The sequence below is a fragment of the Papio anubis genome, chromosome 11 (genome assembly GCF_008728515.1).
Source record: "Papio anubis isolate 15944 chromosome 11, Panubis1.0, whole genome shotgun sequence".
Lineage (NCBI taxonomy): Eukaryota > Metazoa > Chordata > Mammalia > Primates > Cercopithecidae > Papio > Papio anubis.
The window spans coordinates 16,554,878-16,581,429 of NC_044986.1; the positions used below are offsets into that span (position 1 = coordinate 16,554,878).

Here is a 26,552-nt window from a genome sequence, read left to right on the forward strand (position 1 = left end):
GGCGTGATCCCAGGCAAACAGACCCATAGGTTTGCTGAGGACTGCCAGATGGAGCGCTTCTGTGGAGGGTGGCTGCAAGTGTTAATGCAGAAACAAAGCTTGCACTTCCAGGCATTGGGTCTTCCTGCCCAGAGAGAAAGGTGGGTTTTTGAGAACCTGGGCGATGCTTTAGCATTTCCTCCTTTCCTCGGAGTCCGCAGCAGCTCTGGGACTCCTGGGGAGATTAAATTTGTGCAGAGTCTGCTGCCTCTTCTCACCTTCCTTCTCAGCTCTCTTCTGTGACCTCCATGCGAGTTTGTGGGTGGGACACAGCCCCTCACTGGACAGGAGCTGGTGGAAGCAAAGCAGTGTGGTTACTTGGTCCTGGGCCTCCCGGACACTGCCTGGACCCGTGACCTTGCCTTTTCCTCCCATTGGGAGTAGGGTTCTCTTCACCTTTGCTTCCTGCCTGCATCCTCTTCCTGGTACAGTGGGGAACCCCCTGTGGAAACAGGCCAAAGCTTTTGCTGTGGAGCTGAGGCCAGCCCAGCTGGAGAGGGACAGATGAGAGGCTTCCCCTGAGGGGGCCAGCCCAAGCTATTTTCCACAGACGTGGGGCAGCCTGAGTGTCTTCAGGATGTGAGAGTGTCCTGGGCAGAGGACAGTTCTGTTGGATTGTCAGTTGCACACAGGCACACTCGGATGCCCTCGAGTTGCAGAATTTTACACAGGGCTCTTCACCCCTCTGGACTGCTGGATCTAATTTTCCAAATAAAGATTTCCCATCTAAGAGTTCCTGCTCAATTTCAGGGGTAGTGTGGGTAGAGAGATGGGGGCAGAGCTTATGGTGTGGGAAGAGGGATGAGGGGCAGAGCTTATGGTGTGGGAAGAAGGATGAGGGTGGAGCTTACAGTTTGGGAAGAGGGATGAGGGGCACAGCTTATCGTGTGGAGAAGAGGGATGAGGGTGGAGCTTATGGTGTGGGAAGAGGGGGCAAGGGGCAGAGCTTATGGCGCCCTTTCTCCCTTCCCATCCCTGTCCCTGCTGCCGTGGCCCAGACCCATCTTGCTTTTTCTGGCCCTTCAGGGGGCCTCACTACCGCAAGTCCCACCCGGCAGGCTGACATCCCAGTGGGATGTGGTAACCGTAATGTAGCGTCTGGGTCTTTACCTTTCTTCCCTCACACCAACTCCCTGGGCTCCACTCATGCGTCTGCCCCCACCCTCAGTTTATTTTCAGGTTTGAACTTTGGAGGAGAATTGTATATATACAGGCCTGGCAGCTTATTTGCAGCCAGTTGGCGCTTCTTCCTCACCCCGCTTTGTGGAAGCTTCCCCCTTGGAGCTTCTATTCTCCTGGGAGGTCCTTGACTCCACAAGCTACAGGATGGAAGAATCTGCACAGGAGCTGTCCCTCGGAAGGGGTCCTCTTGGTCTTACGTGGGATTTCTTCCTCCTGGCCCCTTGGGATCCAGGCTCAGAGGTTTCACCTTTCCCGGGGGCACTGCACGTGTGACAGCCACGTCCTCTTTCACTTTAACCGCCAGCCACGTTTGTGCCAAGGATGTCTAATGTGACCCTGTGCGGGTGAAGCTGGGGAGGGGGGACTTTTACTTGCTTGAATGGGGGCAGTGGGAAATCCTGTCACGCACCTGAGTCAGGGCCCTGCTGACCGATGTCGCCTAAGGGCAGATCCAGCCTCTCTGACCCACGGGCTGAGCTGACGGGCATGGATGCCGCCCGGGTGGTTGGCCGTAGCGGAGGGTACTAGGTGGTGGGAAGAGGGTTCGCCGTGGACAGTGCAGGACACGAGAGTGGCGGTTCTTATCTGGTTTTATCAAGTCAGCCTTCCAAATATGGTTCTGCCATTTTGAGGCATTTGGTATTTATAGAGTGAAGATGTTCAGTCACCTGCCTGCCAGTAGTATCAGTTTTAGCGCTGAAAGTCTCACATGCCAGGAAATCCCTCTATCCTGGGCAAACTGGGACAGTGGGCCACCCTCCCTCTCTTTCGACATAAAGTGAAGGAGTTGACAAATAGCCCTGAAGGTCCTTTGCATTCTTTTATTGTTGTTGTTGAAATGGAGTTTCACTCTTGTTGCCCAGGCTGGGGTGCAGTGGCACCGTCTCGGCTCACTGCAACTCCGCCTCCTGAATTCAAGCAATTCTCCTGCCTCAGCCTCCCGAGTAGCTGGGATTACAGGCGCCGCCCCCACCATGCCCAGCTATTTTTGTGTGTGTGTATTTTTAGTAGAGACGGGGTTTCACCTTATTGGTCAGGCTGGTCTCGAACTCTTGACCTCAGGTAATCTGCCTGCCTTGGCCTCCCAAAGTGCTGGGATTACAGGTGTGAGCCACTGCACCTGGCCACTTTGCATTCTTAATTCCTGAAAATCCCCTTCCCTCCTTGCCCCATAATTGGACCTCCCAAGCCCCTCTGCCCATGATGAGGCTGGCTTCCCCTGGTGAGAGGTTATTTGTGCGTGTGTGACATTAGGAGACCTTCTGAACCTGGTCTGCAAGAAGAATGCACTAAACCCCAGGGGTCTGCTATACAACTCGAGGCCTTCCTCCCAGTAGGAATGGTATGAAGGCAGCAGCCCAAGATTCCTAAGAAACGGCAGAAAGTCAGCAGCATGGCAGTGGCAGGGATGAAGCGTGCTTCCGTGGTCAGCTGGGCTGGCAACCGAGGACATCCGTGTGCCTGAATGGTTTCCAGAAGCACGTGGGGCCTCCTGCTGCAGTTCAAGGCCATGAGAGGTGCCAGGGAGCTGGTTAGAGGCCCAACCAGGCTGTTTCTCTGAGCATCCTCAGAAGAGTTATCCCAGGGCTTCCTGGGCTGGCCCTTCTGAAGGCCCACAGGAGTGGTGACTGGGACAGGTCAGATGTCACAGAGCAGAAGCATTTCTGCCTACTACAGGCTAAGGCCCCAAATGTCTGCAGATGGAAGCCACAGATGAGAACTTGGGGATCAGATTAGATCAGATTATTAAAGGACTATTTATTACCATATGTGATATATGTGTATAATAAAACTATTAAAGGGTGGCGGCTTTGAATAAGATACCTGCTTGCTGACTCAACTGTACTCTAGAAAATGAGGGACTATATGGGATTCCAGGGGGGGCTTCCTCCTGGAGCCACTGCTCATCTGACACCCCCAGCAGGCAAATCTCAGGGACCTTCCTAGCGCTCTGGAGATAACAGGTCGGTTACCCAGATGGCAAAATCAAATGCTTGCGTTGCTGAGGCCCAGCCATGGTCTGTTTCCAAGGCCACCAAACAGGGGTTTGCTCCGATTTGGTCAGACCATGTGGTATATTACAACTGAGAACAGATCACCTGCCTCCCACCCTGTGATGGTTTGGAAAGTTTTGGGGTCTCTGCAACTCCGTGCCTCCACCACCGGAGCGTGGAAGCCCGTGTGCATCCTACAGTCCGTATTCCCCCTGCCCCTCCCCATGGTGCTGCTCAGCTGTGAACCAAGCAGGCCCCAAGGGCAAGAGGCCCCCAGCCAGAGCTCCTGGCGTTTCCCCAGGGTGCCTGTACATTTTCTTTGGCCACCCTGGGGTGTTGGGGTATCTGGCCTGGGGCCCAGTACCGAGGCACCCCGACATGACACTGTGCAGAGGACTGTGTAGAGAATGTCCCACAGAAGCACAGCACGAATGCACCCTCCTTAGGGATGTCACCCCAGGCATGGGTTTCCTGTGAGCAGGCCGGCCCGGGGGGCCCTGGGTCCTAGCCTCTGTTTCTGTCTTCCAGGCAGGCCTGGTCTCGCCTGAGAACTCGGAGCAGCTCATCATTGCCTTGGAGCCTGAGGCGGCCTCTATCTACTGCCGAAAGCTGCGGCTACACCAGATGATTGAGCTGAGCAGCAAGGCAGCCGTCAATGGGTACAGCGGCAGTGACACAGTAGGAGCTGGGTTTACACAGGGTACCTCTGCTCTCTCTCTCCCCCTCCTGCTCTCCTTCCCTCCCAAGCCCTGGGTGTCTCTCTCCCTCTGATGATTTTAAAGGCACTTAGTGTCAATGAAGAATCAGGATACTCCAGGAGGAGGTGGGCTTTAAGCACCTCTCTGCTCAGTCCCCCTACCTGGCCCCTCCAAGGACCCCCATAAATGGAGGCATGGTTACCCTGGTTCATCATCCACCAAGTGCCTGGGGACGGGGAGCTTCTCTCTGAGAACCTGAGGGTAGCCTGAGAGCAGTTCTTGGCCTTGCATTGTACTAGGCTCTTAATCTTTCTTGTGTATTAACAGATTCTTAATCTAATTCCATTGCCTGTTATTAATTCTCCATTAAGACTGTTGATTTATTGCTGACTCACTCATTGGGCTGCTTCATGTGTGATGAGCTCATTATGTGTCTTCGCTGAGAGTTTAAAATGCAGATGAAAGCAGCTGACTTTCCTGACCTAGGTGATGCTCGCTTAGCTGTGGGAAGGAGCACTGCCTTAGGGAGACTCAGGCTGGGGTTTTAAAAAGCTTTTTCTCTTTAATAATCACCTGCAGGCAACTGGGTCATGGCCTTGGTCATGGAACTTGGTTCCCTGGTATCCAGGGCCCTGTGGGTGTGTTGAGGGCTATAGGGTTTGCAGACATGCCCTGTGAGGGTCAAGGCACCAATGTGAGCATGGGCACTAAGTGGGAGCACTGTGGGGGTGGCGCCAGGCACTGCAGCTCTGAGCTCTGTTCCCAGATGAGGGCTTTGAGGGCAGATACCCACCTGTCACCCATGCTCACCCCCATCCCCCACCAGAAGGCCCCAGGCCCGGGAGGAGGAGAGGGAAGAAGACATCAGTGAGGACCGTTGCTGAGTTGTCCCTGACACAAGCTTGTTCCCAACTTTTCTTTGGACCCCACACCCAAGGCCCGTCCCTGCACTTCCCAAGGCACCAGGCCAGGCTCACCCTGAGCCCATGTGTATTCCTGCTTAGATGGTCTCAGGCTGCCTCCTCCAGGCCTCCCCTCTTCCTCTTGAGAGAAACAACTCTGCCCCAGAGGCCCCCCGTCTGTATTTCAATCCCAAGATTTAGGAATCTGGGAACCTCAGCCACAAAGCAGTGGCAAAAGACTCCCTTGTCACCAGGCTGCTGCGCTAGCCGGCCAGGAGCGGTGTGCTCACGCCTTAGATCTGATTTACCCAGAATGAATGGAAAGAGCTTCCCTTTAAGATCTGAGGGCTTGACTCGCCCCTTTCTACCAACGCTCGGCCTCCTCAAGGCTCACCGAGGCTAGCCTTATTGCTGACTAAATCGAATGCATTCACATTTTGAATACTCAGAGGTTTATTTAAATTTTAATCTTCATTGTTTTCACTGGAAAAAAGAGGAAAGACTAAGTTTACATCTTACATGCTGATTCTTCATATTGTTCACAAACACAAATGCATGACCAATAGCTAATTCTAGAATAGCTGTTTTTAACTTTTTGTGAGTATAACACATTTCAGGGGGAACATCTGTTTTTGAAAGATTGCCTTCCCTAGGAGGTTTTGGTTTCCTTTCCCTGAATGGATCACATCTGCCCCCACACTGCTCTGTGTTCCTGTCCTGTGGCTTGTGGAATTTGCTGTCTCTGTGTGCTCAGAGGGTCTTCCTGGTTTTTGAAATCCTCAAATTGTCGGGCACCGCCCCTCCGAAGGGCAGTGAGGCAGTGGGTTTGGTGACAGCCTCACTTTACAATGAGAACATCTCTGCCAGGAGACGAGGACTATCTGGGGAGAGCCTGGCAGAGCACTTAACCAGGAGTACCTGAGATGCCTCGATGCTCCTCCGTTACTGAAGGCCAGTGGGTGCCACGGGGAGAAATGGAGCTGGTGCCCGGCCCCAGCATCGCAGGATTTTACTCGTGAAGGATTGAATGGGATCGATAAAGGATACATTTTTCACAATCTGAGGCTTAATTTGCCTGAAAACTTGGCTAATTTTTGAGAGCTCAGTACATGTTGTATTAGCCTCGCTTGGCTGTATTTTATGAATGCCATTTTTTAAACCATCTAGATGGCTTTAGAAAACCAAATGCCAGCCGGGTGCAGTGGCTTACACCTGTAATCCCAGCACTTTGGGAAGCCGAAGTGGGCAGATCACGAGGTCAGGAGATCGAGACCATCCTGACTAAAATGGTGAAACCCCATCTGTACTAAAAATGCAAAAAATTAGCCGGTCGTGGTGGCGGGCACTACTCGAGAGGCTGAGGCAGGAGAATGGCGTGACCCCGGGAGGCGGAGTCTGCAGTGAGCCGAGATCGTGCCACTGCACTCCATCCAGCCTGGGCGACAGAGCAAGACTCTGTCTCAAGAAAAGAGAGAAAAAAAAAAAAAGAAAACCAAATGCCCATTACAAAGTGTGCAGCAGGCTCATCTGGAGCCCGTGCTGGGAGCAGGAGAGAGGCCCCGAGTTTGGGGAGCTCTCCCAGGCCCACAGGAACTCTTTAATCAAGGGATGCCTCCCTCTCCACTCTAAACCAGGCCCTGATTTAGAAGAACTTGGAGCTGGCCTGGTGTTTGCAATTCGAATCCCCAGAGAAGCTGTTTTGTAAACACTGTGTTCTTGGCTGAAAGAGGCCAGAGGTCAAGGGTGCTTTACTGGATAACCAGCAGCAGAGGGGTTTCTAGGACAATTCCAAATCAGCAGCACCAGCTTAGGGACTGAACAATCCAAAAATTGGGAGGGGGCAGCAGAGCCACGGACAGCGAAGCCTTCCCCTGTAACATCGGGGGCTGCCCTCCATCGCTCAGTTATCATTTGCTGAGTACTGGGTCTCCCACTTGGCGTGTAGCCTTCATTATCACCTACTGTGTGCTGGCTGATGATACATTGGAGACTCAGTCCTTGTTCTGCCCACAAGGAATTTAAGCCAACTATTAATATCCCCATTTTATGGACGAGGAAACTGAAGCCCAGAGGGTCGATTTGCCCAAACTCCCACCTTGGCGGTGCCTTGCCGCCCCCCAGGTGCCCTTTCACAGCACCCTTCTCATCTTGAAACATTCCATTATTCTGCTCTTTCCACCTTCCCTGTAAATTGTTAAATCTCAAAGGCACGAGGGCCTAAGGTCTGAGGGTTCATTTCAGACTGCAAGAAAAGAATTGTGGGAACTGCAAGCCCCTTAACCTCTCCTGACCTGATTTCCTTCTCCGAACATAGGGACAATGATTTGTGCCCTGTCACAGCCACACAGGCGTCCCCGCCACTCAGCACCCCAAGCCACAGCAGGAACGGAAGTTGTCCCTGTGTTCATGGAAAAGGCAGCACAGGGGTTTGCCAGGCCCAGATGCGCCACCTTGTGGCCGCAATGCATATTGGCTTCAGCTGGGTCAGGATATGGCCCCCAGTCCATTTATCCAGGGTCCATGTTAGGAAAACATACCCCAAATTCCTTGTATCAGACAAAATTCCTTGATGTGGAATTGTTTAACTGAATGCACTGCAGGCTGTTTGGCAGAGAGCTTCCTCCCTGGGGCAGCAAAGCTGGGAAACTAGGCGATTTCATTAACCCATTCTCCAAAAAATGTGACCAGGGTAGGGTCACATTTGTCCACATTCTCGTCCCTCAGTTTTTTTCACGTGGAAAATGAGGATAATAATTCCACCTAATTCCAAGGGTGGTTGTGAGAATCTCATCAGGGCAGGCTTTTCAGCTGGGCACAGGCTAAGCCGAGGAATAGAGGAAGGCTGGTGGAAATTGCTTTCTCTGGGAAGAACTGGCTTTGTGATTCCTGACGTCGTATTGACTTATTTTGGTCAAATGTCACTAATGTTCCATCCCTAAATCTCCTCATGCTATTGCCTCCACTGACTGCAGATGACTCTCTGCTTTTTCATGCTTTCTTACCCGTCGTCATTTTCTTTCTGTCGGCCACTAGCTAAGGAACACATACGGCGTAATCGGCAGAGTCGGACCTTTTTGGTGGAGAATGTCATAGGAGAAATCTGGTCCGAGCTGGAGGAAGGTAGCGTCCTTCAATGTCCTTTGCTCTTGCTGGATTTTCCTGTGCTGCTTGCGAAAAGCCATTCCCATTTGTCCCTTTTGCACTTTTGGAAAATGTTCAAACTCAGTGGGTTTTAAAGACCACTCACGCAGGGAGAGCTCTTTTGGGAGCTGTTATTTTGCATGTTGTAAAACCAAGTAGGGATTGGAACTGATCAGTTCCAGAGTAAGTCTTATGTGAAACGCAGATGATTTTAGGGCACTCACTGTTCACGTGGCAGGAAACTGCCCACTAAGTACGTGCCAGGTATGCAGCAATGTGTGAATCTTAGATTCACTCACCTGGGTTCTCCATCATCCATGCCTAAATGTCCTCCTGGGCAGATTGCATTCTCTTTAGTCATGGTTAACTCCTGGAGCTGCTAATTAGCAAAACCATTGTGCTAATGAGAAGTATTGAGGGCACTTCGCTGGGTCTACCTAGTTACCACCCACCAGCTTGTTTCAGATGGGGTTGGCAAACTGTGTAAAAGATGGCTGTTTTTGTGCCAGGTGACAAGTATGTGGTTGTGGACAGTGGCGGTGGCACCGTAGACCTGACAGTCCATCAGATCCGGCTACCGGAGGGACACCTTAAGGAACTGTATAAAGCAACAGGTGAGCCCCTGCAGAGCTGATTTTCTTATACCTGAGCCATTGCCAGGCAGTTCTGTTTTCACTTGTTTCAGATAACTCTGTTTTATTCTCTTGAATGCCACTAACATGTGGCATCGTAGGCGGTGGAGGATACTAATGTCTGCTTGAAATTGGAAAGCAAAATGCAATTAAACATTCTTTAAAACACAAACCACCACAACTTGGGTTTTGGCTTAAAGTGAGCCTGTTTCAGATCCTGGCCAAGGGCATTGGTTTCTGAAAATTCTGAAAGGATGAGATGGTAACTTGATGTTACCCATGACCGTGCTAAGGTGAACTTTCTAGGGAGGCCTCACCTTGTCTTGGATCAAGATTGCCAAACCACTGGCCAGGTGTGGTGGCTCACGCCTGTAATCCCAGCACTTTGGGAGGCCAAGTGGGCAGATCGCTTGAGGTCAGGAGTTAGAGGCCAGCATGGCCAACATGATGAACTAAAAATACAAAAATTAGCTGGGCGTGGTGGTGCATACCTGTAGCCCCAGCTACTCAGGTGGTTGAGGCAGGAGAATTGCTTGGACCCAGGAGGCGGAGGTTGCAGTGAGCAGAGATTGCACCACTGCACTCCAACTTGGGTGACAGAGTGAGACTCTCAAAAAAAGATTGCCAAACCAAAGAATATGCTGTTTCCCTTTTGGGAGGCTGGAGGGGAAAGGATAATGAGTAATTAGAGGATCACACAGGGACAAGACCAGGCCTGCTGATTTTCCTCCCCCAACCCTTGGATGTCAGGTTGGAATACCATGATGATCTTAGTTAGATAAAAGTATTGATTTTTTTAAAAAATGTAATTGATTTAAAATAGATTGTTGGCTGGGAGTGGTGGCTTATGCCTGTACTCCCAGAACTTTGAGAGGCCGAGGCAGGTGGATCACCTGAGGTCAGGAGTTGGAGACCAGCCTGACCAATATGGCAAAATCCCGTCTCTACTAAAAACACAAAAATTAGCCGGGCATGGTGGTGTGTGCCTGCATCCCAGCTACTCAGGAGGCTGAAGCAGGAGAATCGCTTCAACCCAGGAGGCGGAGGTTGCTGTGAGCCAAGATTGTGCCACTGCACTCCAGCCTGGGCAACAAGGGCGAAAACTCTGTCTCAAAAAAAAAAAAAAAAAAAAAAGGAAAAATAAAATAATAAAATAAAAGATTGCTGACAAGAGATTTCTGTAGGGAAAAGTTTTTTTCGCATGGAAAGCGAAGCAGCGCAGGGTTCTGAAGTGTAAGTAAACACTTATAGCTGCAGTCCCATTGCTAAGTGGGTCAGAGATGAACAGGTGGGCCTGTTTCTCAGAGTCTGCATTGGGTTTCCAGTGGTTTTTAACACCACAGCCTCCCTTTCTGTTCTCAACTCAGGCGGACCCTATGGATCCTTAGGAGTAGATTATGAATTCGAAAAACTTCTGTATAAAATATTTGGAGAGGATTTTATTGAACAATTCAAAATCAAACGCCCTGCAGCGTGGGTTGACTTAATGATTGCGTTTGAGTCTCGCAAAAGGGCAGCCGCCCCAGACAGAACTAACCCGCTGAACATCACCCTGCCCTTCTCCTTCATTGACTACTACAAGAAGTTCCGCGGGCACAGTGTGGAGCACGCCTTGCGGAAAAGCAAGTGAGTTGGGCTCATCGCCTCGGGCTCTGGACATTCTAGTGGGTGGATTGTGCTGATGGGAGAGAGGAAGGAAGTGTGGACTTCGGGTTCCAATCCTACACACCGGCTCTGTGACCTTGGGCAAGGGATTCAACTTCTCTTCCCTCAGTTTGTTTTTAGTTTTCACGTGGAAAATAGGGATAATAATAATTCCATGTAATTCCAAGGGTTGTTGTGAGAATGCAATGAATTCATACATGTTGGGTGCTTAGAACAATGCCTGGGACCTGGCAAGTATTATCTATGTGTTTGCTAAAAACAGAGAAACTATGAAAGCAGCGAAGTTTAGTTTTGGCCCCTGCTGTATCCCCAGTGTCTAGCAGAGAGTCTGGTATGCAGTAGGTGCTCAGTAGATATTTGTGAAATTAATCCAGTGGGAGTCTAGGTTTCTTGCCACTCTGAGTCCCTTGACTGATTTTGTGTCGCAGCTGGTTGCAAAATGAATATATTTAGAAGATGGTTTAAAGCTGAATTTTAAAAAATAGATAAAAATAGTAGATTTCTAATATTCTTAAACATTTTAAATATATATATACTATCCATCATGAAATGATGACTACAGACAGATTTACCTATCACATTTCATAATTACCTTTTTCTAATAAACCTTTTGTAAGGGAACATGTCAGACATTTACCCTGTAAAATACCCCATTGTCCAGCTTCAACAACTGTCAGTTCCTGGCTAGTCTCAATCCAATTATTTTAAAGCAGATCTTAGAGAGATTATCATTTCATCTATGTCAGTATGTACCTCTAAAGGAGACAAGTTTTAAATCACAACTACAATACCATGATAACACTTAACAGTAATTCCTCAATATTATCAAATATCTAGTTAACATTAACATTTTTCTATTTGTCTCATTTTTTTTTTTTTACTCTGTATCAACATCCAAATGAGGGCTGTACATAGCAGCTATCTGATACACCCCTCGAGTCCCACTAACATAGGTTCCCCTCCTGGTTTTTCCTTCACAATTTATTAGATGGCAAAACTAGTAGTTTGTCCTTAGATTGGAGTTTCCTATAATCTTGGCTTTGCTTATCTCATGTCCCTGGTGTTACACAGCAGTTCTATCTTGTGGCTTTTTTTTTTTTTTCCTTTTTGCAAGTTGGCAGATTGACTTAGAGGTTTAATCAGATTCAAGTTTGAATCTTTGGCATATCTGCCTGATGGGTGGTGGTTCCTCCTATTGCCTCCCATCAGGGGACACGAAGTGTCTGCCCATCTCTCCTTTTGTGATGTTAGCAGCCATTGATGACTATTGTTTGGTTCACTAATGCATTAGGGGCGGCCACGTGGCCACCATCTTGGTCCATCACTCTTTCTCATTTATTTTGCTAGAATACTCCTAGAGAGAGAAACTTGGCTCCTCAGTGGTTTGGTTGCCCTGAACTACAGCTCACTTAGGGAAGACAGGATAAATGGGTTGCTTTTCAACCTCCATTTATGAGTTAAAAAAAAAAAAGAATCAATTTCCTAGTATCCACCAAAGTGTCCAATGAATTTTTCCTCCTGTGAGGGTATGAGGGGAGTATCATTAAGAATTTAAGGATTTAAGCATATTTGATGTATTTTAAACCATGACAGTTCCATCCTTATTGACATCCAAGCTGTCCTATCTCAGCCAGTAGGAGCCTCCTCACGTTGGCTCTGAGTCCCTTTGACACGACATTTGTGGTGGTTGACAGTGTCTTTGCCTTCTTGTATGTGAAGACACTCTTGGCTCATCTTGTACATTCCCTACCCCAGGCCTGGAATCGCCCAAGCCCTAGTTCCTTTTAGTGGAAACCAAAGCAGATTTCATGTCAGGTCTTCTTGCCCTTGGAGCAGGGCCAGTCTGGACCCTCTTCCTGGGCTGATGTTCTCTGCCCTGTTGGTCCCCCACAGAGGGCACTTGTCCTCTGTGTGGAACCCCAAGACCTACCTGCACAGTTCTGGGGCCTGTCAACCCTCCCACTAAGGAAACGGGCTACAGCCAGCCATGGGGTCATTCCATACCATACCACATTGTCCTTTGGCCTGTGCCATGGAAAGGATTCCTTTCCAACACGTTCTAGATTCCCATCCAGCATCTAGAACGTGTGGCTGGGAAGCTGCTGGTGTGTGCTTTGCGTCAGGGACAGAGGCGCCATTTGCTTGGCCTCCGAGAACAGGCGGGGCATGCCCTGTGGGTTTGGGAATACACAGTCCCTGGCATTTGCTTAGTGCCAGAAAGTTTCCAGAGCGCTTTCACAGACATGGCATTTAACTTCATCTTTACAACAACCCCTGTGAAGGAGGTAAGGCAAGTGCAGTTATCCTGGACTTCCAGACATGGAGACAGGGCTTGGAGAAAATGGAGTCTGATCTGCCCAAAGTCCCAGAGCCCTGCAGTGGAGATGGCCAGGCTAGAGCCCCACAATCCTGGATTCCTGTCCAAGGCTCTCTCTGCTCCATACTGCTGCTGCTGGACAGAGACCGTGAGGGCCAGCTAGTATAATTAGGCTTACTCTGTCACCTGACAGGTGCCTGGAGGGCTGAGGACATGCACCTGAGCACACACATTTGTAGCCGTTAAGTAGCAGTACAATAAACTCTCCAGGGAGCCTTTAACGTGCTTGAATCCAAATATTGTTGGATTCAAAGTGTGATCCTGCAAAAGAGACAGTGAGCCCTTTATCTCCTTGTCTTTTGCACTAGACTTTGGCCTCCACTATCGCAGGGGAAGGTTGGTCACAGCCAAACTTAAGATACAGAGAAGAGATTACATCTTAGCTTTTGAGCTTCTAAGGGTCCAGGTCCTGGCAGTTTAGGGTTTCCAAAGGTCCTTTTGATTTTCAACCCCCTTTCTGCCTGCTAAGTGTGACAGATGTTCTGCCAGGGCATGTGTCTATGCAGATAAGCCTGGGTATCATGTAGACCCTCACTGCCTGCTCTTCTCCATGCTACGCTCCTGCAGTGTGGATTTTGTGAAGTGGTCCTCGCAGGGGATGCTGCGGATGAGTCCAGATGCCATGAATGCCCTTTTTAAGCCGACCATCGACAGCATCATTGAGCATCTCCGTAAGTATCAGCCAGGGCTCGGCCACTCGGTGAGGCAGAACTGAGAAAGGGGACGGACTTTTCCAGCATCACCAGCTGGTGCCTGTGGAGTCAGGTTGGCCTGGATCTGGGAGCCACAGGCAAGGGCCCCGCAGGACTGGGCAGGGCTTCGCCATGTATGTGAGAGGTTGCTGGGCATAGACTCTGGATCCCTCTCCTTATACTGCAAAGCTGCTGAGAGCTTGTCTCACCCAGTCTTTCCGTTTGGCCTCAAAAGTCAGAGAGCTGGTAATGACAAAGAGGAAGAATTAAATAAACAAACAAAACTTTAAAACAACAAAAAGATCAGAGGGCTGGAAGCTCTGAGGCAGTGTTACCTGAGAGTGGCAGGCCCTAGGAAATGCATATTCTTTGCTTTACTGGGACATGTTAGACATCCTCACCCTGCTAGGGAAGAAGGAACTGTTGTGTGAACCAAAGGAAGTTCTGCAAGGTGGCAAATGGAATCTGGTCATGTCATTATCCTGCTGCATTGGTGGCAGTACCCACAGACACATAGCAGACTCACCGGGGACTTTTGCAGTATCCCATCCCTCACCTACCAAATCAGACTCTCTAGGAGTGGGATGCGATTTTTATGAAAATCAGAGAATTCTATTTATAACAGCCTGCCTTGACTTACCCAACAGAACCACAGTTTGGAGAGCTTTAGGAGTATCCATTTATGCAAACCAAATTCTACTTAAAATTATCACCATGTATCTGTTAAAATGCATTTCTACTTAGCAGCAGCTCTGGCTTTTATTCCGTAACATGTTGGTGTGCAAACTCCCTTTCTTTAAAAGACCAGTTCTGCAAAGATTCTGTTCAAGGAGCTCAGAGTAAGCCTGCCCTCCCATTGGCCCAAGTGGTCTTGTCCATTCCCCACAGATGCAGGCAGCCTAGTTCCCCCTTCCTTGCTGGCTTTTGGTGACAGGACATTCTCCCTGCCTCTTCCCTTCCAGGGGACCTGTTTCAGAAGCCCGAGGTGTCCACCGTCAAGTTCCTCTTTCTGGTGGGCGGCTTTGCCGAGGCGCCCCTCCTGCAGCAGGCAGTGCAGGCTGCCTTCGGGGACCAGTGCCGGATCATCATTCCCCAGGACGTGGGCCTCACCATCCTCAAGGGCGCCGTCCTCTTTGGTCTGGACCCTGCGGTCATCAAGGTTCGCCGGTCGCCGCTCACCTATGGGGTGGGCGTGTTGAACCGCTACGTGGAGGGCAAGCACCCGCCTGAGAAGCTGCTGGTGAAGGATGGCACTCGGTGGTGCACCGACGTCTTCGACAAGTTCATCTCTGCCGACCAGTCTGTGGCCCTGGGTGAGCTGGTCAAGCGTAGCTATACCCCGGCCAAGCCCTCCCAGCTGGTCATTGTCATCAACATCTACAGCTCTGAGCATGACAACGTCAGCTTCATCACTGATCCCGGGGTGAAGAAGTGTGGCACACTTCGCCTGGATCTCACGGGGACCAGTGGCACCGCAGTGCCCGCCCGGAGGGAGATCCAGACCCTTATGCAGTTTGGGGACACCGAGATCAAAGCCACAGCCATTGATATAGCCACTTCGAAGAGTGTCAAAGTTGGGATCGACTTCTTAAATTACTAACCCTCCCGCCCCGCTGCCTGCCCCCTGGGACTCAACTTATCTGCATCTGCTGACCTCAGCCTTGACTGTTCTTTCCCTAACCTTGACCCTCGCCATTGCCCATGTGAATTTCAGCAGGGAAGATGAGAACAATCAGGGCTGGAAATAATTAGTGACTTTTGAGGGCACACTGGAGTCAGAAAAACAGAAATTAAGATTAAGGTTTAGGCATAGAAAAGTAAAGGATCCTGGAGGAGCAGCTAGTTTCATAAGTACAAAAGTGGTGAAACGGCCACGGAGAAGGGAATCAGTACATTGCTGCAGCAGTGGCTGCGCTGCTTTGAACAGATCTCCGTTAAGTAGAATTTAGGATGCCCTATTGCTGTCTTTCTAGATTTAAAATGAGATCTTTGAACCAGGAGGAGATCTTCATCTGAGACTTTTAAAATTTTTTGGATGGCAGTCAGTATAAAATGCCACCCATCTGCAGTTAATTTCTTTTCATCATCATGTGATTAAAAGTGGTGAATCAGTGGGAACTGGGAATGTTTTTAGCTGGTGGTAGAAGGCTGCCTACACTGGGCACTGTTTTAGGTTCTCATATAATTTAAATAGCAAGGAGGTTCGGGGAAGAATAACCGTAGCCTTGGGTAATCCACCAGGGCTTTTGCGAGTAGGAGAGCTGATACCTCACATTCTTAGCAGGTGAAAACTTGCCATGATGGAAATAGATAGTAAAGAGTTACTGACGTATCCCAAATTCTATGCTGATATAAATTCCCAGCATGCCCAGCCCTGATTTCTGAGTTCATAAGTAATTCTAGTGAACCTTAGTAGGAATTCTGGGTAAGAAAATGAGGTTGCCATTGGTCTTGTTTGCATCACCAAGCCCAGGCATCCAGAAGAGCCCCTCACCTTGAAAAGCAGACAGATTTTAAATTAACCCCCGCCTTCCCACTCGCCTTCATCTCCCTAAGAGTTCTGGCCATTTAGTCCCACATTTGGAAAGGAATACATGGGTGAAATTTGGGAAGAGAATCTGTGCTATGCAATGTTTCATTAAAATCTTCAGTTTTTCAAGTCTCCCTCAAAATAATTTGTAGATCTATACTTGATGGATTAAGTCAGTTTTGTTTTTTTTTCACAGCAGGCCTGTGGCTTGCCTGCATCAGAATTGCCTGGGTGCGTGTTCAAAACAGGTTCCTGGATCTGGGCCCTTTTTAACTGAGGCCAACTGCATCAGAATCTGCATTTGTAGTGTAGACTGCATCATGGTTCAACTGAAATTCTAGAAATACTAACTTGAGATTTCGTTAAAGTTCACACACAGACCACAGCCCGCACTCTGCAGGTGTTCCCTTTGGGCTCCCTTAGGAAGAGTGCTTACACGTGAAGGTGACCCCATACCTTGCCCTCTTGGTCAATGGGATTGGGCCTTCACCTGGCTTGGAGACGAGATGGCACTTTTAACCCTCACAGGAAGGGCCAGGGGAGGGAAAAAATTGCAAGAAAGGGACACCAAGAACAGAGCTGACTGAGGAACCAACTGGAGGGTCTTCACTCTCTCCTTCCCCACTGTACAAAACCAGTTTTCTGCAATATTCAGGAGCCAAATGAGGAGAAAGAATCAAGAATCTGACTCACAGCCCATCTGATCTGTTCAAAGCTGTTTTTTCCACCTGCTGAAATTCATTAAATCACTGGAGGCATGCATAATGAATGGAGAATGAGCGAACTTCCAATACAACTTGGATTCACAAACCCATTATCATAGCCAATATGCAGATTTTAAAAGCATTTCACATTTCATTTGACCATGTCTTCTTTTTCACATTGCCTGCTGCAGAACTCCCTACTAGAATGTGAAACACGAACAAACCACAGAACTAGAGAGTGCTGGTTAGTCACATAACTTAGTAGCGGGATTGTGTATCCAGGCACAAAGGTGTCTTTGCTAATGTTCTCTTGCCCCCTGCCCTGCTTCAAACGCTAAATGGTATGGGTCTTTATTTGTTGCCAGCCATATTCTACAAATAAGACTTTTCAATGTAGTTATGAGTAATATAATTTTATGTACATATCATGTTAGAATATTGTACAGAATCTTTGTTTCTATGATGCGCTTTTCTTATTTCAAAAAGGAAAATGATCCTTGATTTTTGTTGATGATACTTTTGTTACTGTCCTTAATTTTCCACAGTTTGATTTCTTAATTGTGCTCACTAAGCATCAGTTTGTGCTGATGCCAAGCTATGGACTATGTACGCAAGACTGAGCAATAGACAGAGGTGCCTAGGGTCAGAACACACTGAACACACATGGACCGCCTGGATCAGGAGCCTCATCAGACCCTTCTCCATGCACATCCTTCCCAAAGAGTCACAGATTCTATTGAAAGGAGCAGATTCTATCAATTCTGTGCAGACTTTAAGAGCTGAATGCTCTTGGTCTGGAAGCAATGTGACTGCGCAGAACAACCTAAGAAACACTTGCGTCCTCAGGGGTCGTTGACTTCTCCTTCCAGGACAGAGCAGTCACTCTGAGGGCAAAGCGTGGTCCACTGTGTGTGACGTTTTCAGGATGCTAGGGTCAAAGAAAGAAACCAAGTGGTACATAAGCCCAGCTTTTCTGCTTGGCTAAGTGTAAGTGTGAGTAACATGGCCAAGCCCCTCTTTTTTGGGCTAATGTAAAGCTTTTCCCGCCTCGCATTAACGCTATCTCCCTGTGTACTGTTTCTCTTAAATGAGCAGATAGAAATCTGCAGTGTTGGCAGACAGGTGATGGAGAGGATGATAATTTTATCTTTTGGCCACAGAGTTGCAGCCCCAGTTGTCAAAGTCCTTAAACAAAACCCCCAAATCCATCCCTCCTTCTCTACCCCCACTGGAATATTCTAGAATAAGAGCACTGGATAAGTACACTTGAACACATTTTTCTAATCTTAGAAAGCATCTACAAGGCCTGTTGTCTTGACCCATTACTCAATTGTCCCCGACATATTATCTGATATTCACCTTTCTAGGAAGCAGAATCATCAAAGCTTTCCCTTGTAACTGCCCTTTCCGAACACAGCAGGCATGAATAAATGCTGAATAACAGACAGGTTACAGACAGGAGGGGAAACAGGAGGAACCATACAACTGTTTTTGCAAAATGATGGCTGAGTCCAGATTATAGAGGCTGCCTTACCCTTAGAATGTTATTTAGACCAAGTTTAGCTTTTAGAGTCCAGGTCTGGTTAATTGCCAGGGTAGCAAAGAATCGCATGCACCAATGTAAACAGGAGTCAAAACGCATTATTAGTCAAAGATCGAATTTCACATTGTAGAAATGTATAGCTGTGATTAAGCTGCATATGTATGCTGGGAAATGGCTTAAGTGGATGGCTAGTATAAAAGTTGTTGGCCATAACGTCACACCTCTCATCTGCTTGAAATATGGACCACTATTCTAAAATATCAGCTACTGGGGTCTCGTTCACTACAAGATAAATTCAAACTTCACAGAACTTTGCAGCAGTTCGCCACCAGACAGGATTGTGTCTGCAAACTCTTGTCTTCACAGATGCCTAATAAAGCAAAACTCTGAATCTCATGTGGCCCAGATTGTTTTTCCCCCATCCTGGGTTTGTAAACCGCATGACGGACACATCAGTACTGACCTCCTTCTCTACCCCATCTCAGGTGGTGGAGAGAGAGTTTCAGGTTTTTCCAGGTGCTATACGTTTTATTAAGTTATTCTAACAAGACTAGGTCCTCTGTTTGCTGGGAACCAAGGCCCCATCGATATGCACAGAGCCCCTTTTCTCTAGAAGAAAGTGATCTAGCCAGAAGGAGGGCAGGTAAGCAGAGTGACCACTGCCAATGCCACTGCACCCCAGTGAAAGCCACTAAAACATGCAGAAGGCCTGGTCGGGCTCTTGCCCCTGGGCATCCCAGCCTTCACGTGAAACTGGCTGTGTCCAGAGGCTACACCTGAGTCACCCTCCAGCGTTGGCTCTGAAAGCTTCCTGATGGCCCGAGGTATTTCTAAATGGGGTGATAAAAGCGAGGTATAAATGGTGGTAGGCTCCACCAGCCTTCATTTGCAGTTCAATTTTTAGACAGGTAGAGGCAGGGAAGGCCGGGAGGTGCCGCAAACAAGCGTGTCCTGGAAGTAGCGCAGCTTCAGCGTCCTTTTCTGTAAAGGGAGCAGCCAGCGCGTGCCCGCTCCCACAAAATCTGGTTCGTAGGGCGGACATCTTGGTGGGTTTCAATCCAGTGAGAGGAAGTCTGGGTGCCCCACCAAGGGTGATTAGAAAGAAGGATGACTCACCTTCCCCAGGTGCACAGCCACTCTTCTCTGCCTTCACCTGTCTCGGCCACCTGAAAATCTGCCTTTCCTAACAGGAGACAGTGAGGGAGGGGCTGCCAGGCCCAGGAAGCTCCTGTATTGGAGGCGCCAGGGCCCCCAGGCCTCGCCTCCTCCCACCCACTGCCGGCCCCGCCCCCTGTTCCCGCCCACCCGCTTCCCTCGCCAGACCAGCAGGCCCAGCCGCCGCCGTGTCTACACCCGCAAAAACGCCCGCTTTGACCTCGAGCCCTCTGCATACCCTGTCCCTGGCTGGGGCAGCCAAGGCGCGGAGGACAGCTCCGAGGCCAGACGTTTGCTGCGCAGATGCCCGACTTTACACCGGCGGGGCGGGCTGTGCCGGGCGCTGGGGGAAGCGCCCCAGAGTCACTCCGTTCACCCACCTTCCAGGTGGGACCCCGGGAAGAGTGGGGGAGGGGCAGGCTGGCAGCGGTGGGGCCTTTGTGCTCCACGGGGTGAGCGCACAAAGGCCTGGTGGAAGGCAGGGATGCTGGGCGGCCCGGCAGAGGCCAGGTGGACGCCGGATACAGCCAGCCCCGCCCGGGTGAGCGCTGGGGTGGGATTGGAAGAGGGTGGTAGGAGGGGTCCTGCTGGTACTTTCTACCCCCTCCTAGCCCCCTTTCTCAGGGCACCGCCTCTCACCCCACCCTCCTCCCTGCCCACCTCCTCCAGGCAGGCTTTTACCCCAGCTGATGCTTTTGGGCAACATATCCTGTCCCTGGGAGTTTAGAGGTCACCTGTTCACACCCCCTTTCACTCTGGAACCCTGAAACAGTTACCTCACCTCTCTGTGCCTTATTTTTCTCGTTTATAAAATGGAGGTTCCAACAGGAACTCATTCTTAGGGAAGCTGTGGGGATTAAAGGAGAATGCGGTTCTGCTGCAACTGCATGGGCATAGCCCATATTCCCTGTCTGTTGCCTTTTAAAATCGGGAAATGGGTATAATATAGCATTTGTATCATGGGGCTGTTGAGAGGACTAAACAAGCGTGGAAAGCTTTCAGAAAAGTAAGCAGGTGGTCAGTATGGATGGGACATGGTCTCGCAGCCAGGTCTGTCTGACTCCAGGCTCAGTGCTTCCTCCCAGGAGCCAGGTACGTGATGCCGTTAGACCGGCCTAGACGTGGCACAGCCCTCACTGCTGTCAGCCTGGCAGGGGCTGAACTGTCTTAACCATCCCCATCATTGCTGACTAAGCCATGACTGTGGCCCTGCCCTCTACCCTGAATCCTCTTCTTCCAGCCTCAAGGGCATTGCTTTACAGAGATGAACTGGCTCAGCAGGCAGGACTTGGCAAGGCCTCAGCCCACTTGGGGGGAATGACCAGCGATGCCCAAAGAGGGAAGGTGTCTTATTGCAGAAACAGCGCTGAAGCAGAGGGTGGCCTCTGCTTACCCTCCTTGGACTCCATGTCTGCCTTTTGGGACTTCCTGATTCCTTCAAGCCAGAACTTCTTCTCCCTTGTTGTGCGTGCGTGAGTGCGTGTGTGTGTGTGTGCCGGAGGATGCGGGGGGCCTCCTGTGCATTGCAGGATGTTCAGTAGCATCCCATCCCCCACTTCTGACAGCCAAATATGCCTCTGGACATTGTCAGATGTTCCAGGGGTGATGGTGGGGACTGGCAACCATCACCACTGCAACCTGATTTCACCTGGATCAAGAAGGGGGTCTGGGGGTGTGTGGGCCTCATCTCTCTCCTCCCCTGAGGTTCGTGAACCTCACACAGGGGCTTCTGGGCTTGCTCAGCTTTGCATTCCCAGCCTCTATCATGTTTCACAGCCATAGTATGAGTCTAGTTCACAATTATTGGATGGCTGGAGGTTGGATGGAGGGGAGGGTGCTTCCGGGGAGAGGAGACGCTGGGAGGTGTGATCTACAGACTGTTATCCAAGTTAACAGAAAAGGTGATGGGCCCTTGGTCATAGGTCATTGGTTTATGACTGAAGCCAGCTATGTCACTGCCTTTGGGTAAGATAGTAGTGCTGCCTCTCAGGCCCAACCCCTGGCAGTCATTCTTCCACTTCCAAGAGCTTGTGCACACTCAATAGTAATTCCTTAAGGTAGTGACTTTTGATGAGATCATTTCATTCCCTCTTCCCTCCACTAACAGCGAAATCATGGAGCCTTCCAAGACCTTCATGAGAAATCTGCCAATCACACCAGGCTACAGCGGTAAGTGTGGATGTGCCCTGCAGCTGTGCCCGGCAGGGGAACCTGTGTCCTGGTCTCTGTCCCTGCCTTGACCCACTGTCTGTGTCTGTGCAGCCAACTGGACCAGTCTAGGCGCTCTAGCTTTTGAGACATGCATTGAGAGCATTCCATCGCTGAAGATGGCTGATGGCTGGGTTCTGAGAGGCAGAACTTAGACCACATGTCCCAGAACATGGCCTGGTATGCAGAGGAAGCACTTAATGCCTGTTGAAAGAATCTGGACCAGGATAGACACAATGTGATGAGGATAGACACACGAATAAGTAGAGGCCCTGTCCTCCCCAAGTTTTCTCAAGTCCTCCACAAAGGTTATCCTTGTGCTCCCATCCTTTCCTGCATCCCCTAAAGAAAGGCTGACCAACAGCCCTGGTCTACCTGGAACTGCCTTTGTCCTGGGACTGCCTGGGACTTTCCTTAACACTGAAAATCTTGCATTTGGGAAACTCCTCAGTCCTTGGCAAACCAGGACAATTGGTTGCCCTACCTAGAGGCTATTCCTCCTCAGGCTTCTGGGCTACTGAGAACTTACTAAGTCATATCCCTGTGGGTGACAAACCCAGTGGTCCCCACAGACCCTTGGCTCTCCCATACAGCCGTTCTCAGGGGGAGTGGTGCTAGGGGGATATTCCAAGGTTGCCCAGCCTCACCCCGGTCCTAACGGCTGGTTGAGAATGGGCTTTGGGTTCTGACAAGCTGAGGTTCGAATCTGTTTGGCCACTGTCGATGAGACTGGAAGTAACTTGCCTCTCTGTGGTAAGTACAACATTCTATAAAATGGATATATTAGTTTTCTAGGACCACTGCAACAAATTGCCACAAACTAGGTGGTTTAAAGCAATGGAAATGCATTCCCTCACAGTTCTGAGGCCAAATGTCTGAAATCGAGGTGCCCGCAGGGCCATGCTCTTTCTGAAGGAGCTAGGGAAGGATCCCACCTTTGCTTCTTCCAGCTTCTGGTGGCCCCAGTGTTCTTGGCTTGTGGCAGCATCTCTCCAGTCACTTCATCCTCACATTTCCCCCTGTGTCTCAAGTCTCCCTCTTCTTTCAGGTGTAAGGACATCAGTCATTGGATTTAGGACCCACCCTAAATCTGGGATGATCTCATTTCTAGACCCTTAATTACATCTGAGAAGTCCCTATTTGTAGATAAGAGCACATTCACAGGTACCAGGGGTTAGGATTTGGATATATCTATTTGGAGGATACAGTTCAACCCACTACATGAGATACCATAAGATTGTTGTGAGGATTAAAGGAGCCAGCATACATAACCTATTTTAAATGTCTTGGTCCTTAGCGAGACTCGATAAAGGTAGCTTGTATGCTTATGTGTGTGCATATATGCACTAATATAAAACCTAGGCAGATCAAAGTAGGCCCTGATGGCAGGGAAACCACTGTGGCAAGGCCCCTAGGGTCTTCCTGATATTAGGATATCTTTTAATCGTCCAAGGGTTGGGGAGACTGGGCAATGTGTGGAAGGCTTCCAACACTGTCAAGATTAGTAATTAGATTCTTCCAGAGGGGGTTATTGTAGGGCTCAGGGGGTGAGGATTGCTACTTTCAACTCCGAAGTCAGGTTTTGTTTTCCTGGAGACCGTGGCAAAAATGTTGGGCTTCCATAAGGAGAGAGATTTATTTATTTATTTTGCAGTTTAAAACCAAGTTCTTAACCAGTTTTCCTCATTTGTTCTGCAAAAAAAAAAAAAAAATGGTTTTATTGTGACAATGTTATAGTACTTAGGATTCAGCCTCCAGTTTAAGTAAATAGTTGTGTTTTACCCATACTAATTGTAATGATTATATGTTACTTGGTGGGAAATGGTGAAAAATTGTGCTAGGAGTGGGTCTTGCAGATAATGAATTTACCTTTTTGTGTAATAGGGCTCTGCTCTTAATAAGCCTGCAATTTCCTGATGGTCCGGCAAGAAAGATCCCAAATTGCATTTGGGAAGTGTCGAGGAAAATAAGCTTTCTCTCTAAAAAGATGAATAATTTCAATTACTCCTTAGACTATCATTTTGGCCCATTAAATGCTTTCCCCATTTTCCATCAGGCTGACATCAGGGGCTTTGCTATTCAAAGAGTATTACTGTCACTGCCTTTGTTGAAATGGGCCTTCCCTCCCCAGCTCCAAGGTCATTTTTTGTGACCTTGGGAGGGCCCAGTCACAGTGGAAACAACAGCACTGTTTGTATTAATGGCCTTTGGAAAAACGTAGTGTTGTTGGCTGAGGAAGAAATGCCAAAGGGTGGGCTGAAATGCTGGGGAGTTTAGGCGGGCTCTGAATTCCTTGCTGGCCAGTCTTGCTGAAGGCCGTGATTCCATTCGGCTCTTGCAGGCTTCATACCATTCCTCAGCTGCCAAGGAACGGCCAGAGAGGATGACATGAACTACTGTGTGAAAACCTTCCAAGAGAAAACACAGCGCTATAAAGACCAGCTGCAGGAATTTTGCTGCGCAGTGGCCACTGCCCCAAAACTGAAGCCTGTCAACTCCGAGGAGACGGTCCTGCGGGCCCTGCACCAGTACAATCAGCAGCACCACCCTCTCCTCCTGGGTAGCAGCGTCCTGAAACCACTTCCCCTCACCCCAGTCACCCATGCAGATTCTCACAGGCCAGCTGAGCTGCCCCAGAGTACCCAGAATCCCACACAGTTCCAAATCCCAGGGGTCAGTGCCAAACGCAAAGGCTCCATTTCTTAAAATGAGAAAGATACATTTCTTTTTCTTTTTCTTTTCTTTCCTTTCTTTCCTTTCCTTAGTTTCCTTCTTTTATTTTCTCTTCTCTTCTTTCCTTTTCTTTCTTTTCTTTCTTTCTGACGGAGTCTCACTCTGTTGCCCAGGCTGGAGTGCAGTGGTGTGATCTCAGCTCACTGCAACCTCTGCCTCCCAGGTTCAAGCGATTCTCCCGCCTCAGCCTCCCAAGTAGCTGGGACTACGGGTGCATGCCACCATGCCCGGCTACTTTTTGTATTTTTAGTAGAGACAGGGTTTCACCATGTTGCCGAGGGTGGTCTCGAACTCCTGACCTCAGGTGATCTGCCCACCTCGGCCTCGCAAAGTGCTGGGATTACAGGCATGAGTCACAGTACCTGGCCAGAAACAAACATTTCTAGGGGACAGAGCACAGTCCTGGTTACGGAAGAGGGTGCTGGTCTGAGAACTAGGAGACCCTAGGCAAGTCACAAGTTTTCAGGCCTCGGCTTCTGGATCAGTGGATAACATTTTTTAGTTGCTTTCTCTGTGCCATGGTGTCTTTTCACAGAATGCAAATACGTAAAGAAACCTCTCCAGGAGCCTCCAATCCCTGGCTGGGCAGGCTACCTGCCGAGAGCCAGGGTCACTGAATTTGGCTGTGGCACGAGATATACTGTCATGGCCAAAAACTGCTACAAGGACTTCCTGGACATCACAGAGAGGGCCAAGAAAGCACATCTGAAACCATATGAAGAGTGAGTCTGGCTTGGGTCGGCACCCCAGGCACAAGATCAAAGGGAGAAGTGCAAACCCCGGACGGGGGTTTACCAGATGTCCCCATCCCAGCACTAGGACGATTTGTGTGTGATTTGTCTTAGAAAAGGTGCCTCATTTGTAGTTTCAGGGCTTCCCCAGTAGGCAGCTGCCCCCTGCTCCTGACCTGCGCTCAGCATTTTCCAGCAGCTCTACCTGTGGTCTTTGCTGGTTTGCAGGGAGGGACTGGGAGTAAAAACCAGCAGGGCTACCATCCTGGCAGTGGCTTACGGCCCAAGGGTGCTGAATGGCCTCAGTTTTCTCTTCTGCAAAATGAGAAGAGAAAGGATGATCTTTCCCTTTAGAATAAATTGTAAGGAAATAAACATACCATATTCATACATTTACTCTTACATATTGTATTTATATTTATTCTTATTCTATTCTGAATGAAAGGTCCATAACTTCGTGACTTCTGTTCTTGTTTTAGAATATACGGAGTTAGCTCCACAAAAACTTCTGCTCCTTCTCCAAAAGTTTTGCAGCATGAAGAGCTGCTGCCAAAATATCCCGATTTTTCTATTCCAGGTGAGGAGGGCTGTCTCTTTCCTTCCTACTACTGTTTTAAAAAGGGGATGAAATGTGTGCAGTGGCCTTTCTGCTTAGCTGGGCCAGTTGCCTTCAACTCACACGGATGATTTCTCTCCTAGATGAAAGCTGCCCTGCCCTTGGAAGGCCCCTGAGAGAGGACCCCAGAACTCCGTTGACATGTGGCTGTGCTCAGAGGCCAAGTATACCATGCAGTGGGAAGATTTACCTAGAGCCACTGTCCTCCGCAAAGTATGCAGAAGGCTAGAAGCGCAGCATCTCCCAGGGAGAGGTGAACTTTAAGTGGGGCTTCCGAAACCTGCCGTTCTCGTGTTGGCGTCATGCCCAATGAGCAATAAAGAAATTTAATAACAAGAAGTTTTTAACTGCCGCCTGCATCCTGAGTGGTTGACAGTCGCATGTCATTAATGATAAAGACCTTTTTTTTTTTTTTGTCATGTAGGTATAAAGAGGCTGCTTCTCCGCATGCTGAAGTTTCTTGTGCGGGTTTTCTCCAGGTTATGTTGACCATGAGCTAGGGTTCCTAACCCCCGAGGGAACACTGCAGCCAGGCCAGGATCTTCACTGAAGACCTAGCCCAACCCTCTAAGCAAACAGTCTCTGGGTCCTGGCATGTTACTGACAGCGACACAGACGCCACACCCACCCCAGCCCTGGTTTTCCAGAATCCCGGGCCCCAGAAGGGTCCAGTTAGCAGATATCAGCTATATTGGTGTGATAGGGCTGCCTCCACAAAGTCCCACAAACTGAGTGGCTGAAGACAACAGAAATTTATTGCCTCACAGTTCTGGGGGCGGGAAGTCCAAAACTGGGGTGTTAGCAGGGCCCTGCTCCCTCTGAAACCCATGGGGGAATCCTTCCTCACCTATCCTTAGCCTGCTGTGTTTTGCAGCCATGTTGGCATTTCTTGCTACTAACTCCAGGCCCCCTGGGTGCCTCTCTGCCTTCACACGGCCATCTTCTTACAAGGACATCAGTCGCACTGGATCGGGAGCATGCCCTACTCCACTGTGACCTCATTGTAACTC

At 49.3% G+C, this 26,552-nt stretch overlaps 2 protein-coding genes and 1 long non-coding RNA gene across 9 annotated transcripts in view; 2 read left to right on the top strand and 1 right to left on the bottom strand.

The window, feature by feature from the left end:
• Positions 1-18,495, top strand: part of HSPA12A (heat shock protein family A (Hsp70) member 12A) — a 182,466-nt gene extending 163,971 nt beyond the window's left edge. For all 6 annotated transcript variants that reach the window (XM_017944364.3, XM_021943725.2, XM_031652045.1 and 3 more), the window contains 6 exons: positions 3,744-3,915; positions 7,849-7,935; positions 8,466-8,570; positions 9,956-10,214; positions 13,198-13,301; positions 14,285-18,495. In XM_017944364.3, the coding sequence (XP_017799853.1) occupies positions 3,744-3,915; positions 7,849-7,935; positions 8,466-8,570; positions 9,956-10,214; positions 13,198-13,301; positions 14,285-14,922 (1,365 nt within the window). In that variant the 3' untranslated portion in view covers positions 14,923-18,495. The remainder of the gene's footprint in view (positions 1-3,743; positions 3,916-7,848; positions 7,936-8,465; positions 8,571-9,955; positions 10,215-13,197; positions 13,302-14,284) is intronic.
• A 343-nt stretch (positions 18,496-18,838) lies between these two features.
• Positions 18,839-19,581, bottom strand: LOC103887754. The gene is made up of 3 exons (XR_651978.3): positions 19,493-19,581; positions 19,216-19,282; positions 18,839-18,929 (listed from the first exon to the last, which is right to left on the bottom strand). It is a non-coding gene; the product is annotated as an uncharacterized LOC103887754 (long non-coding RNA).
• Positions 19,582-19,697: 116 nt separating this feature from the next.
• Positions 19,698-25,894, top strand: C11H10orf82 (chromosome 11 C10orf82 homolog). Of its 2 annotated transcripts, none has more exons than XM_009215440.1 (6): positions 19,698-19,795; positions 21,362-21,423; positions 23,804-24,022; positions 24,731-24,917; positions 25,406-25,503; positions 25,626-25,894. In XM_009215440.1, exons 2-6 carry the CDS (start codon positions 21,369-21,371, stop codon positions 25,769-25,771), a joined length of 705 nt encoding a protein of 234 aa, XP_009213704.1. In that variant the 5' UTR covers positions 19,698-19,795; positions 21,362-21,368; the 3' UTR covers positions 25,772-25,894. The 2 variants fall into 2 exon arrangements, with proteins under 2 accessions (XP_009213704.1, XP_003904348.1); XM_003904299.5 differs by lacking the exon at positions 19,698-19,795 and adding an exon at positions 19,934-20,346.
• Positions 25,895-26,552: the final 658 nt, after the last annotated feature.

Excerpts from the sequence above, each read along its gene's own strand:
- C11H10orf82 (XM_009215440.1), top strand. The coding sequence starts at position 21,369 with ATGGAGCCTTCCAAGACCTTCATGAGAAATCTGCCAATCACACCAGGC. Across the intron at positions 24,023-24,730 it reads GCACCACCCTCTCCTCCTGG|AATGCAAATACGTAAAGAAA; the intron begins GTAGCAGCGTCC and ends GTCTTTTCACAG. Across the intron at positions 25,504-25,625 it reads TCCCGATTTTTCTATTCCAG|ATGAAAGCTGCCCTGCCCTT; the intron begins GTGAGGAGGGCT and ends TTTCTCTCCTAG.